This window comes from Fragaria vesca, linkage group LG2, assembly GCF_000184155.1.
Source record: "Fragaria vesca subsp. vesca linkage group LG2, FraVesHawaii_1.0, whole genome shotgun sequence".
Lineage (NCBI taxonomy): Eukaryota > Viridiplantae > Streptophyta > Magnoliopsida > Rosales > Rosaceae > Fragaria > Fragaria vesca.
Window position 1 is genome coordinate 18,733,062 of NC_020492.1, and position 14,411 is coordinate 18,747,472.

General features: G+C 38.3%; 3 protein-coding genes across 3 annotated transcripts in view; 2 read left to right on the forward strand and 1 right to left on the reverse strand.

Moving 5' to 3' along the window:
- The window catches only part of LOC101299061 (eukaryotic translation initiation factor 4E-1-like), a 4,001-nt gene extending 2,112 nt beyond the window's left edge, over positions 1 to 1,889 (forward strand). Inside the window, exons 5-6 of the mRNA XM_004292644.1 lie at positions 400 to 465; positions 1,839 to 1,889. Coding sequence (XP_004292692.1) covers positions 400 to 465; positions 1,839 to 1,889 — 117 coding nt within the window. The remainder of the gene's footprint in view (positions 1 to 399; positions 466 to 1,838) is intronic.
- A 3,363-nt stretch (positions 1,890 to 5,252) lies between these two features.
- Positions 5,253 to 12,445, forward strand: LOC101299354. Its single transcript, XM_004292645.1, has 16 exons — positions 5,253 to 5,483; positions 5,568 to 5,684; positions 5,945 to 6,109; positions 6,241 to 6,516; positions 6,594 to 6,679; positions 6,870 to 6,954; positions 7,120 to 7,314; positions 7,648 to 7,707; positions 8,385 to 8,464; positions 8,963 to 9,276; positions 9,368 to 9,459; positions 9,555 to 9,684; positions 10,009 to 11,204; positions 11,294 to 11,595; positions 11,916 to 12,086; positions 12,178 to 12,445. The coding sequence occupies exons 1-16, from the start codon at positions 5,253 to 5,255 to the stop codon at positions 12,290 to 12,292; spliced, it is 3,615 nt and encodes a 1,204-aa protein (XP_004292693.1). The 3' UTR covers positions 12,293 to 12,445.
- A 1,373-nt stretch (positions 12,446 to 13,818) lies between these two features.
- The window catches only part of LOC101303473 (heavy metal-associated isoprenylated plant protein 26-like), a 687-nt gene continuing 94 nt past the window's right edge, over positions 13,819 to 14,411 (reverse strand). Inside the window, exons 2-3 of the mRNA XM_004290812.1 lie at positions 14,227 to 14,302; positions 13,819 to 14,141 (exon numbers count right to left, since the gene is read on the reverse strand). Coding sequence (XP_004290860.1) covers positions 13,819 to 14,141; positions 14,227 to 14,302 — 399 coding nt within the window. The remainder of the gene's footprint in view (positions 14,142 to 14,226; positions 14,303 to 14,411) is intronic.

A 14,411-nucleotide genomic window follows, 5' to 3' on the forward strand; every position in this document is an offset into this window, starting at 1 on the left:
CCAAAAATAAGGGAGTCCCTCAATGGAAGGAGGCTGTATATATATATATATATATATTTATATAATCTAAGTGAATTCCTTTATGTGATTGCCAACAAAAACTGAGTATTACTGGGTAAGTTGCTCAGTTATGTTCCTTCTTACCACAAATCATCGTTGGGTCCATTCTGGTTCAACTACACACGCCATTACTGAGGTCTCTCCCTCATCAAATGGTAATGTACCACTACGTTAATGATGTATGGGTTGTCTTTGTGACTTTACTGGGATTACCGTGTCATCCATGCTCTTTCTCTGAAAGTTAATTTGGGCACCATAAATTTTCATTAATTTACAATTACAAGTTGCATTTTCATAAATGAAGTTTGAATGATGTCTCATTTGGTCTTTCATGTACAGGTGAGCATTGGCAAACAATGGAAAGGCTTCCTTGATAGCAATGAAACTATTTGGTTCACGTTTCATGTAAGTATCTCTTTTCTTGTAAGTATTTGTTGATATTGTTTACACTCAAATTAATATTTTACTGGACAGTAATTATCTAAAATGAATGTTAATTAAATTCATGGTCCACACCGGCAAGCCCGAGTAATATTAGGTTTACTAGAGGCGGGTCACCTCGCCTACAAAGTCATGCGAGCTCGATTGAAGTTGGCGCAGAGTTGACTTTACATGAGAAGATTTCGTGTGGTACTAAGAGAGGGACGTGAACTGTGAGCCGCCAACATGATTAGATAAGAGGCAATTATCTTTAATTGTTTGAAGGAGCGATCTCGCATGTGATGTCTTCTTTAATTAATAAACATCTTGACGCGACCCGTGCATGGCTTATGAGTATCTCGATGGCATCTCAAGGGAATCTCGCTAGCATCCCGCCGTTCCCTTGAATAAAGAAAGGAGTGGTGTTTAATTGCATGATTGAGCCGTACGGGAGCATGCATAGAAGAGAAGCATATGATCATTCCTACTTCTATATGATCAAGGAGATGTATGATTAAATGGATTTGGACGGGAGTGCAATTATGTTTGACATATAGACGTGAAGCATATGATTACTCCTAATTCTAGTTGATTAAGGAGATATACATGCAAGCTGTGCATATCTGTTTTGCATACACGTCTAGAGTTATAGTATTTCAATTGAAGAAGGAGACAATTATCCATGCTTGGCTTGAAGGACAACACGTGCATGTGTTGCTTGCATGAGAAGGGGTTGGTTCTATTCCTTAATCATGTGTACATGATACGTATACACATATAACAGGATAAGCTTAGAAGGCCTTTAGGTCTCCACGAAGTGATTAACATCGCGTATGCCACATTTATCGTTGAAGACTTCTACAAGTCTTTGACATACTTTGGGCCAATACCAGTGGCCCTAAATAGCTCTATATAAGAGAGTTCGAGCAGACCCTCTAGACACACAATCAATCATACAAAACAACTGCAAATCTTCGAGCATCCTCGAAACCCTAAGTTCTAAGTGCACCTCGCCTTAGATCTCAGAGCCCGTCTGGACTCGCCTCTCCTTCCCAATTGTTGCTCTGCTCGCTTCGAACAGCGAGTATCGATTCACAGGTGACTAGATAGTTTGCTCGTAATTCCTCGCCCGCGAGGTGACACCGGAGCTCTACTTCGCCTGATTAAAAGTCAAGAACGCGTACCGTTCTCATTCCGCGTCCGCGCGGTGGCACGCCCTACAAACCCTAATTTATTTTTGGTAGCACAAGTTACCTCTCTACCCCTGCTGAGGATCGTGGCCAAAACAGATATACTCGAATCATTTTGTTAAATTAGAAAAGTGATAGTTTATCTTTTGTTGGTTCGGCTGTGCGCAGGAAGATGCTAGGCAAGTTGGGAGCTATGCCAATGATAGATACACAGTGTGATCTGTATTGTGCTCTTTCCTAGTTATACAGTCTGATCTGTATAGTGCTCTTCTCTAGTACTCAATGTTTTCTGAACCCAAGCATTTTATGCTTTAGCTGCGAGAGTAACCAAGTTCTTGCTTAATTGGACTTCCTCGTCTCCATATGGCTTAGTTGGACTTCCTTTAACGTGATATGAATGGACACAGATGTTTTTTTTTTATACGAATGGACACAGATGTTGTTTCTTTTCTTTCAGTTCTGTTTTTCTTTTCGGATATTTTCTCCACATCATGAATTGTTAGCACGTACTGTCTACAATCTTGACTTTACTGTCTATTAGATTCAAGTGGTAACTCTGCTGATCGACCATCAGCAGTCTCGTCATTCATTCTTCTATGCTAATTAATAAAGATTGCTCCTTGTTCATATGGAGGGTATCTTTTACTCATTTTATGCTACTCGGTCTCATACTCGGGTCTTGGGTGATACCGTATCCCTTGGGCTGATTTGCAATCCAGCCTGATGTGCTTCATTTGTCGTCCGTGTCGTTTCGGAATGAACAGTACGTGGTAGTTTGATCGGAGGCATGCAGCATGCTTGTGAAGGCCTCACCTTCTTGATTCACCGCCACCACCTACCAGGTGAAAACACCACCCGGCCACTGTGGGGGTATAAAATTTCAGCTTGGGCCCCCACTCAATAAATTAGGCCCCGATATATGGTTGAAGCCCATATTGATCAACAAGTAGATAAGAAGAAAAAAACATGAAGCACAATGAGATTATGAAGAACGTGAAAACACTACTCCCACTATGACGTGAAGTGAGGACCAAGGAATTAAGTGTCCATAAATTCACACGCTTATAAAGAAAAATGGGAGGATCATGAGGAGGAACAATCATGGATAACAATGGTAACAAGTATCAAACCGATTTCTTTTATTCTACATGCTTGAATCGAAATTGATTTGGGCGTCGGAGTGTGTTTTGGTTTTACAGGTACTTCTTACTCCTTGATTCACCATCGTATGGATGCGTCCAAGGCTTCTCAAGAATCAAAGGAGTGAGATTTTTGTTGGTAAATCTCTCTCCCGAAATTTTTTACACCAACAGCCACCTTAACCGCCCGTGCAACAGCTAACAAAATCCACACCGATGAGGCCGGAGGCCAACAGTACTGGTGTGGAGGCGCTGCCGGACAAGCACGAACTCAAAATCTTAAAACGTTTACCCTCCTGTTTTTACGAAACTCTCACCCGCTCAACCTCTAAAATTTGATCAATCAAATTAGTATGAAAATTTGATATTACTAGTTAAGTTTGCAAACTACAGATTTCAGAGAGTAGTAAATAAGTGTAGAAATTCAAAAGGCTCGGTATTCAACCTGAATACATATATATATATATATATATATATATATTTTTGTTTAGTTTAATTTTTTGTTTCATTAAAAAGGTAAAATTGTATTAAAATAATTTTAAATAATAGGAGTGTGCATTGATAAATTTGGTACATGTAAATAAAATTTCTCTTTATATAGTTCAACCAAAAATGAAAAAATTATGCAAAGAAAAATCAACGGACACGATGACATCGTCTATGTGTCACCAAAACTTAAACTCATCAACTAAACTCATCAGCATACGATTCGTTTCGGTCCTATGGCTATACTCATGAGATAAAATTTGTTCCAGATCTGTTAGCCACCAATCTAAAAATTTGAAGATTGAACTTATATAATCTTTTTTCTGTGGTTTTGGTTCTTGATTGGTGCTAGCCCGGCGAGGGCCAAAAAGAAGCATCATTGACAAGAGTTTTCCCAATTTTTGACGTCTGTGTAGTTCCTCAAAAGCAAGGTGATAACAAAGTATTGTAGATACGCCGCCGAGTTTGGTTCTTGCGGCGGCCGGAAAAACTTCCGGGGCAGCAACAGAGATAAGGTAACCTAACCCAAACAATATATTCTCTTCGTTCTTCGTGAGAACAAGACCTCTTGGAAATGAATCGTCAAACTGTTTCCGGGCTTTTGGATCCTTGAGTATGGCGTAGGAGGATTTCAGCCTTTGAAACTTGACCTCGGCGTAGGGATCGTTTACCTGTAACTGCAAAATCCTTGCTCTAAACGCCTCTTTAATCTGTTTCTTGTCAAGCTTGCTGCCTTCCTCACCAGATGGTGAACCAAGAACCCTATAGTGATCTACGACAACTTTCTCCTTCTCCATATTGATCTTGTTAGGATTTGGAGAAATGGAAGCACAGATTTTTGAGCAGAAAAAATGGAGCTAGATAAACGTTTCCTTGTGAGTCGAAGACTTGATCAACTACTACAGACTAAGCCCCTTATAAATAGTCTGATTCTATAAGACGTTGCAAACCTATCCCTAAATCCCGATAGATATAGAGAAGCCATTACCAAGTAGAATAAGCAGTCAAATCTCCTCGACTCCTCTTTGAATAAGGATTAACAAAACCTTAGCCAGGGTGAAATGGAATCCACACACTAGCTGATAATTAATCACGTCTACTAATTATATAGATAATACACTGTGGGATAAGATAATTACCTTGTTTAGTATAATCTGAACTTGGTCACGCATCAAACTTGTAAAACCTGGCAAAATACAGTTAGTAGTATCAAAAGATATATGCATTCAAAAAATAAATATATTATTATGCATTCACAAAAGAAACTAACAATGAATTCATTCACTTTGGTGAAGGTAAGTTTATGCATATATATGCATCCCAGTATATATATCTGTCAAGTATATAATTAGTAAGAGAAGAGTGAATGCATGACTAGGGCTAGCAAGTGTGTGTGATCATTGCACATTGCACTACAATTAGTAGAGGAAAACAAAAAAACATTTGGAAAGGTATCATGCATATACATTTTACATACAATCCTGACATCCAACAATATATTCCAACGATACGTCGATAATTCATTGGTCTAGTAACTTTTTACCAAAAATAATGAGTAGATTTATTTTACTACATATGTTTTGCCACCCACACAATCTCACCGTTAATCTTGATCAACCAAAGATCTCACCAATTGTAAACTGAAATATTTGGAAATAAATATCTTGCCGGTAAAGAAATAAATTCAGGCGGCCGGGTTTAAAAAATATAAAAACGCCCAAATCGAGTTTCACTCCTCCAAAGGCGGGAACAAAATCTTAATTTTCCCTCCATAACTTTTCTTTTAGAGAGAGAAATTCTCTCTAGCCACGTTTCCGTTACACACCAAAACTCTGCTCACACCAAAACAAAAAAAAAAAAGGACCAGACTTCAGCTAGTCTTTCTCCCAAATCCCTAAAATCTCTGCAAAAACCCCCAATTCCCTAACCGAATCAAATCCATCTCGGCTCAATTCCCATGGGCGATTCGCCGGCGACGCCGAAGCGGCGGACCAGCCGGAGAATGGTGCAGTCGACGCTGTTCCCTGTGAAGCCGGTAGAGAACGGCGATCCGAAGAAGGACGCGGAGCCGGTAGAGAACAACGAAGAGAAGAACGATCAGGATGAGGAGGTCTGCGGGAGTCAGAGCAAGCGGAAGCGGAAGCCGGCGGCGGCGAAGAAGACGCCTCCGGTTAAAGCTCCGAAGAAGGTGAGTTTTTGAAGCTGGATTGTGATTCGTATGGTGCATTATGTGATTTCGTTGCTGATTTGGTTTGGTTTTGTTTGGAATTAGAGCGGTAAGCGATCGGCGAATAGTACACCGACGAAGAAGAACGGAAAAGATGTGGTGGTTGAAGATGCGCCTTTGATAATGCCTGACTTGAGATTGGAGGCTAAATTACGAGGCGCGGTTAGTGATTGTGTTTTCTAGCTCTTTAGTTTTCTTACATGTAATTTGATTGTGTGCGATATGTACTAGTTACATTGTGATTCAAGATTTTATGGATTAGGTTTTGGTTTAAGTCAGCTCAGCTCAAATAAGCATCATATTTCAATTTAAGTAACTAATTTTTGCTTAGTTTTTTATTAAAATGTTTGTAAACTACGGGGTGATTGTTAGTTTTGCTCATTAACTTTGTTCTAAGTGTATTATCGCATATGTTTCATCAGGAAATCTCACGGATATGGACGAAAGAAGGAAGGCAATTACATCCCTTTTTTGCATGTTCGAAAGTGGGCAAGAAAAGCCAGGAGGTGATTGACGTCGAGGGCAGTTCAAGCTTCATGGGGAGGAAGGAGACTTGTGGTCCAATTCATGTGTTTGAAAGCACTCAGGTACGGTTCTTTTGGTGTAGACATTTTTACAATTTATTTCAATATTCAGTATTTAATGGCATGAGCCGTTCTTAAATTTTACTGCCTGCATTTATCTTTTTGACCTAGAAAGAATCCAATCTGCTATGCAGGACGATGCTGTGTTTCTTGATTGGAGAAATTGGACATTTTGTGAGGAAACCAGTCTGACAAGTGGTCAGCATCTTGAATGCATGCCTTCCTCAATTTTTGAGGGCTCTGCTGAGTGCTTAAATTTTGATATGGTCTCTAGTGTTTCCCAACCCTGCAAATCATCAACTTTAGATCAGAGTCGTATTCAACAGGAATGTGCTCATGAAACATCATCCGCAGTCCCTCATTTGGATAATGAGCAAGTGAAGTTGTATCAGCACTCAAAGGAAGTAAAGGTACATACTTCACCGTGCATGTGACTAATACATTTTATGGAAGTAATTTCAACCCAATTTATTCTGTCTTTTTCCAGGACTGTGAGGTTGGTATGTTTTCTGAGTATACTGGTTGCATGGAAAAGTCAGATATTGAGCAGCAGAATACATTTCTTGAGGAAAGGTTGAATATTCTCTATCTGAATGGTCTTGGCATTTATGACTTCTAACGCCAATTGTATAATACAAAGTGGTCTTGAGTTTCATCTGCTTGGTTAAAGACTATTAATTTTAATACCAATGGCCTATCCTAAGTTCATTTTAGCCTATCTATATGATGAGATCTTGCTCACTTTCCTGAATAATATTTTCAGGGCGATGTCAAACAATCCTGATTGCTGTGAGCAATCTGAGAATAGCTTATGGACATATAAGTACCAGCCAAAGAATGCTAGGGAGGTAAGAAATCTGGGTTCCATATCTTATGTATATAACAGTTATGCATTTTACATTATCGACCTTGAATTTTCTATCCTTAGAGGTAGGTAAAGCATGCCGTCGCCTCTTTCTGTTCACTGATTATTATTCTCTGTACCTCCTTCTTTTGAAAACTTGATCGTGCAGGTATGTGGCAATAATGAATCTGTGAAGTTTCTGAGTGAGTGGCTGCATTCTTGGTATGAACGAGATCTTCGAACCAGTGAAGGTGGTGGTGACAGGCAAGGCATTAATTATAATTGGACTCAAAGTGACTCAGAAAGTGAAGATGATGAGGTCTTGAAGAAAAAGAATGTTCTGTTAGTTACAGGGCCAATTGGGGTATGATATATTATTATTATTTTTTCGTTTATCCAGTTGACATTTCAATCCTTAATTTTGTGCTTGAAAATATCCAGAACTTTTGTCTGCAGTGATAATTAAAAACATATGTTGTCAATCTATGGCATGTCGGTCTTGGGTACTACCGTACTAGTATCTTTAATCCCAATCTTAGTTCTATGGTTCTACCTTGACCCTCAACATATAGGAATATTTGCCATCAGGCGAGACTACCTTCTGGCATAACACTTGTTAATCACACATAAACATAAATTCAGTGCTGTCCTTTTGGTTCATTGTTTTTTTAGTTAAACTATGCCTCTCATCTTGCAGAGTGGAAAGTCTGCAGCTATATATGCGTGTGCGAAAGAACAAGGGATTAAGGTTTTGGAGGTGAGATTTTATCATGACTTGTTTTCAAACTTTGATCAAGTTTTGATTTGTGAATAATAATTAATGATTTAGAGAGAAAGAGAGACATGCAGTAGTCATGGTACTCATAAAAGAAAAATTAGAACATATTGCCAAGTCACCTTATGGAACTGTTTATCTACTCTGCTGAAGGAAACAATTGTTCGTGTCACTTCCTAGAAATCACTGCCATGTTGGACCAAGATTTTAGCTTATGGTTGCTGGGACCCATATTAACATACAAATTATTAAGAAGATAAGCCATGGCTACAAGTTGCGGATAGATATGAATACATCCCCTAGCTAAATGTCTTTATTTGTAGTGAAGTAATCATCTTTACATCTATAAATATATCCAGAAGTTAGGTTGTCGGACATAGGAACAATATGAAAAAGATGCTTGTTATTGGGTCTTTCTATGCTCAAGTTAAACCTTTCCTTTCAGTCCAAACTCTAAACAATGGAATAGGATCCCAGTTGATGCATGGGGATTCAAGGCAATCATTAAATTGTTTCATCCTGTCATTACAACATATTTCTTTTTATAATACATGCAACTTTGGGTACATATTCATACTTATATTGATAGCTCTTCCATAATCTATGACCACTTCTGGCATTTCAATAGTTTTGACAAACCAATTATCTTGTCCAACCAGCTCAGTGCATCAGAGTGTCGGAGTGGAGCCCAAGTAAACAAGAGGTTTGGAGAGACTTTCAAATCTCGGAAATTCCAAAGGTGTGCCTTATTTATCTTTCAAAAGTATTGATTTGCTGGATGGTTCCCTCAAGATTTTCTATTTGACCAGATCCACATTGATCTTTATGTTTCTTCTGTTCAAGCAAGTTTACCTGATCCCTATTTTAACAATCGTTAATTTTTCAAAAATAAAAGTAAAATAATAATAAATAAATAAAGAAGAAGAAAGTAACTTTGGGTCAAAAGTTCTCAAAACATAACACTATTCTCCTGAAGCCTGGTGTCTGATGCTTCATATAAATGGTTTGCCTGTACGAAATGCTTGTGTGGCTTTTCCAAACCTACTAAATGCTGGAGATGAGAGATTAATGAACTGTGTATATGTTCTTTTTATTCAGAAAGCAAGTTCTTGTGTTTAAACTGTTGCTTGTAAATCATGTTAATAGCTGGTCTTGACCATTATTATGAACCATAATTTGCAAAGTATAAATTAATATATTTTCGCTTTGTTGTTTATCAATTGTTTATTTCTTTCAGATCAGTGGCCAAAACTGTGGGTTCACAGAACAAGCTTATTATGAAGTCGCTCTTTGTTGAGGCTAATGGTACGACAGGCCAAGACTTGGATGATGATGATGATGATGTTGTTGAACTGATACCCATATCAGATGAAGATTATCATGATGCTACTGGAAGTTCTGTTACATTTGCCTTCAAGGAGACCCATGGCAAAGATAAACTTGTTATACTTTTTGAGGATGTGGACATTACTTTTGAAGATCACGGTTTTATTGCAGCAATACAGCAGTTAGCTAAAACAGCGAACGGGCCCATAATATTGACCAGCAATAGTAAGAGGTTTACTGCTTACAATAGATTTACTCCATGAACTTTTGAGTTTTGAAGCGTGCAGTGGCTTATTAGAATTGTGGAATATTGTAGGTCCAAAACCTGAACTGCCAAACAGTTTTGATAGATTACAAGTGCATTTCATGTTGCCATCATCAGCAGAGCTGTATTCCCATGCATGTATGGTATGTAATTCTGGCGAGTCATGTTCTGACTAACTTTCTCATCATCTACAGTTCAAACTATATGTTAAAGAGTTCATTCTTTGATTATTCCTCAGGTTTGTGCTGCAGAGAAAGCCAGCATACAGCCCTATTTACTTGAGCAATTTATTGAATGTTGTGGAGGAGATATTCGCAAAATTATTATGCATCTTCAGTTCTGGTGCCAAGGTACAAGTTTTAGGAAAGGTCAGTTGGAGGACACATCCAGGCTTGTTAATTGTGTTTAGATCTATTCGAATAATTCTGTTAAGACTCAAATTCTGTGCACAGCCAGTTAACTCATGAATTCAACAATTTTAGTTTATAGTTTCAACTGATATACTTGAAAAATGATATTACGCCATCAAATGCTTTTTGGGAACTTATGTGTTTAATTGCTTGCTTCCTTAGAGCGCTAGTTGAAGTATGTTGTTTTTGGTGTGGTATCATCCTTTCAACCACTGCTACTAGGAAAATCTTATAAACATCTGTTTTGCTGTAACAAGATTGCTCACATATTTGACCATGCAGATACAAAAATGAAGCGAGAGACATATGGTTCATTGCTATTTGATGTTGAGGCTGGTCATCAGATGCTGCCAAAGTTATTACCCTGGGATTTACCATCTCAGTTATCTGATTTAGTAGAGAAAGAGATAACCAAGTCATTAACCATGATGGAAGAAGGTTCAAGCCCAATGGAGGTAGATCACAATACAGAAGTCCAATGTAGTTTGAACATGGCTTATAGTGAAATGGAAAATATAGAGGCCAAGAAAGTAGCAATGCTAAGCAGGAATGGGTATACTCATGAGTGCAGTGAGTATACCGCAACTGATACTGCTCCCGACTTTTCTAATGAGACAGGTACCCCATTTCCTTTCCCCCGGCGACATGTTCGGAGGATGCATGGTGTTGTATTATCTTCTGATTCTGAAGATGACTTTATGAAGAATGGATATCCTACAGTTACAGATAAAGATTCTAACCATGAAGTCCTTGGTGTTGATTCAGTATCAGAGGTGCTACTTTTTCCTGGAGCGACAAATATAGATAGAGGACTTTATGACTGTTTAGCAGCAGATGAATTCCACATAAGTGACATGTCCAACTTCGCAGATATATCATGTGTGCCAGAATCGTCTTTTGTTCCCGAAACACAAATGGATAGTGAAACAGACTTCTTGTCTCAGACAATGTCTTCCGGTCACTTTGGTAGCTCTATGTTATGTGTTGAAGACTATGATGGAATAGATATGTTATCACAAACAGTCTCTTCTGGGCATTTTGCTAAGACCATGAATGAAGTATGTTTTGACGAAGAACTACCTGTTGAAGAGAAAAATCTTGCTCAATATGAATCGGGAGTACATATAAATTTTGATAAGGTGGGAAATAATTGTGATGCGATTCTGGAATATTCTCATCAGGAGTTGGAAGATTCTCGAAATGATCATATGGAGATTGTTGCAAGAGCTCATCAATTGATGGATGAGTGCAGCCGCATGGATTTTAATAAGGGCTCCAAGATACAGGAGCAGAAAACCTCAGCAGTCAGTGATCTTGTACGAGATTCATGGAACAGACTTCGTGGATGGCGTAATGATCTAAGGCAGTATGTAGCATCAGAACAAGAGGCCTCTCAGATTGTTATTCTTGCTTATAGAATGAGCAATTTGATATCAGAAGCTGATATTTTGTTTTCTAAGTGCCAACCACTAATGAGTGTAAGTGTAGTCATTCTTGTGTTTGATATCAAAGGTCATTTTGCATTATGTTTCTTTTAATTCATGATGACAATTAGATATTTCTGCAGGATTCTGTAGAACCATCAATGATCTCCTCGGAGGAGTCAGATTCATTCAGCTGGTGTGATGAGCGGTTGCTATTGGCATCCACAATTGCCCAGCATGGATTTTGCTTCTACGCAAAGAGCATTTCTTTAGTAGGATCAAATGTAGGCTGCGTGAGGGTGGATGTGGATATGGCCTCTGAGATGTTGGCTAACACAAATAATATGATGGCCTTAGGTAAGTTAGTTGGACAGGGTATGAGAACAAGTAATACATCGTATGGTGGAAGAAATTCAGAGATTAGTCAGCCAAATGTTGTAACAAGGTACTGCTCCCTTGCTGGAAGAATCTGTTGTATTTTATATCATATGTTAGTCAAGGATGTTCTACAGTTGCATATTTATTATCTGGAATAATTTAGTTTAGTGTCTCAAACTTTATATTTGTTTACTTTTACTGTTTTACATCAGTATTGCCCAAGTTTAAGAGGGGCTTATTTTGTTTCCATTTTCTATGGAAATGAAGTCTGCTGTTTATACAATATTTTGACATAACAAAGTATTTCGCAAATTACTCTTAATTTATATGTATTTTTATTATATGGCATTTCAAATAACGAATTTACTCCTTGTGTCTACAATGCAGTGAAATCAAGTCACGTGTGTTTGATGCAATCCAGTCGATTGTACCTGCTAAACTCAACTTGACACTGAGAGGCAGTGCATACATCGAGTATCTTTCCTCACTTCGCCACATCTCAAGATCAGAAGCTGCTCGTTTGTCAAAAGGTGTTGAGAACACCACAAGAAGAAGAAGGTAATCAACCACTGTTATCAATTTTGTTTCTAGCAGACTTTAAGTCAAGTGCCTAACAACATTGATATAGAACCGTGATTTTCTAATGCAGGAAAAGGGTTGCTCCACACTACCTGAGTAGTGGTGCAAGAATGTTATCTCCTGAACAGTTATCATTGCTAGATCAGTATAACTTACGCTGGAAGACCTCCAGCTCTTCCGTTTAACCCCGACTCAATTTATCAGATAGAAAACTAACCTTAATGTTATAGTAACTTCTGAATCTCAATAAGATAGTGAGGTTCAATAAGGCTGCTCTGGAAAGACCAGAAAGGAATCACTATTTCATATACAGGAAGGTGAGTTCTCGCTATGGTTCCTTCAGTCATTGTAAAGCTTAGAGTGATTATAATTCATTTTTACTGGAGCTTCTAGGTAGTCCTTCTGTTAGATTGTAACGCGTATATATTTAAGTAAAAAAAAAAAATTAACCAGGCGCTCATTGGCACTTTACAACTACACTACTACAGTTTAGCTTTTAGGCTTTAGATGGGATTTAGCAGGATTCAGATTGCAATTGCAAGTTTCCTGTCTGATTCAAGAGCTATTTTTTTTAGCGTAGCAGTGGGTAGCACGGTAAGTGGGGTTTTTATTGGGTTTTCAAATAGTTGGATTTTGAGGTAAGTTAGGTGACTCCAATTTCTTTCATTGGAACAATTTGTACGTGCATTCACTAGTTACTAGTAAGTGTCGGGAAAGAACAAAGATATCATTAATCCCAATTCAAGGTTGAGTTTCTAAGCAACTCAATTGTAAGAAAGAAAAACCAAACATAAATATGCACTGATGCACATAGAGATGCTTAATTTATACAGGAAAAGAAACCGTCCATTGGGAGTGAGGTTACAAGCCTATACAACCAATCCCATATGTGTGGGAATGAGGCCACAACCACATAGAGAAGTTCTAATTACTCAAAAGGGACAGAGGAATTGGTAGATTAAATCCTCAAAACCAGCACTTGAAAGTTGGAACAGCACCAAAACCTATACAGAAACCTATACAGAGTTTTCTTTCAATGGTTAAAACCTGAGGCACCAGCAGTGCAGAAAATTTCTCTGGTATTTGGTGTTGTTTATACGATTTCACGAGTTGCAAGGAGGGCTGTTGCCGAATGTTAAATCGTTTTTATGCATGAAGTTTGTTTGGACTTTAGAGACACACTAGTTAGGGGTATTTGTAGAGCTTTATTTTTGTGATGGAGACTTAAATATGTAGAAGAATATTGAAATGGCCAATATAGTTGGATGTCGAAATTGGGTGTCAGTTGGAATATATACTCAGATTGATTCGTTCTTTGAGCTAACATCATAGCTCTACATTGTGTCCACAACTCCACATGATCAAACACTACGTTGTCAATATAGCCATGCTCATTTCGTCAAAAAGAAAAGAAAAAAAAATCCCTTAGTTAATCCAATTATTAGAAATTTAGAATTATTCTCCTTTATATGAAGTCAGATCGATGTGCAAGTTGAGGTGAGAGGTTGATATCAGGATCGAAGTGAGGTCCAGGAATAGTTGTAATTATTAGTTTCACGGAGAAGGAATTTTATTTTGGCAGACAATTTGGCAAATGTGACATGCATCTTTCACAATCATATTATCATCTTCCTCTACATCTATGATAGCCGATCGACATCAGTTGGAATCAGGCAATCAGCTTCCCGTTGTATAATGGTTGTGGATTGGATCACATAAGGGTGCAGTAAGCATGGACATTGTCATCACTAAAGAGGTGAACGGTTTGATCAGAAACAGTGGAATACAAAGGATCAGGGAAGTAGCCATGCACGGTTTCGTTATAGCCGTGCATGTAGTAGTTATACGAAGACGAGTAGGTAGACTCGTCTAAGTATTGAGCTGCGTAGGGATAGTATTCTGAGTCGTATGGAAATGGCCAAAACTCAGCCTTTCTTCCTGTTCGTCTCACCACCTTCAACACCTTCCTTTGATCCACATATCCAGTCACCGTTACCTTCTGCTTATCCATGTCGATATCCAAACTATCCACACCTGCATGCATATACAGATATCATCATTATACGCAAGTCTATGTTTTACTATTGTTATAGTTTACGATCAAGGTGATCTTACTTACCATCTATTTTTGAAATTGCTCGGCGTATCCTCTTTTCGCATCCTTCACAATCCATATGCACCAAGAGTTCCACTATCTGTACGTACGCAGATCATCACACAAATGAGAGAGAGAGAGAGAGAGAGAGAGAGAGAGAGAGAGAGAGAGAGAGAGAGAGAGAGAGAGAGTAGTAGTAGTAGTAGTAG

Coding starts and splice junctions, on each gene's coding strand:
- LOC101299354 (XM_004292645.1), top strand. CDS start 5,253: ATGGGCGATTCGCCGGCGACGCCGAAGCGGCGGACCAGCCGGAGAATG. Junction 5,685..5,944: donor AGGCTAAATTACGAGGCGCG/GTTAGTGATTGT, acceptor ATGTTTCATCAG/GAAATCTCACGGATATGGAC. Junction 12,087..12,177: donor AACACCACAAGAAGAAGAAG/GTAATCAACCAC, acceptor TTTCTAATGCAG/GAAAAGGGTTGCTCCACACT.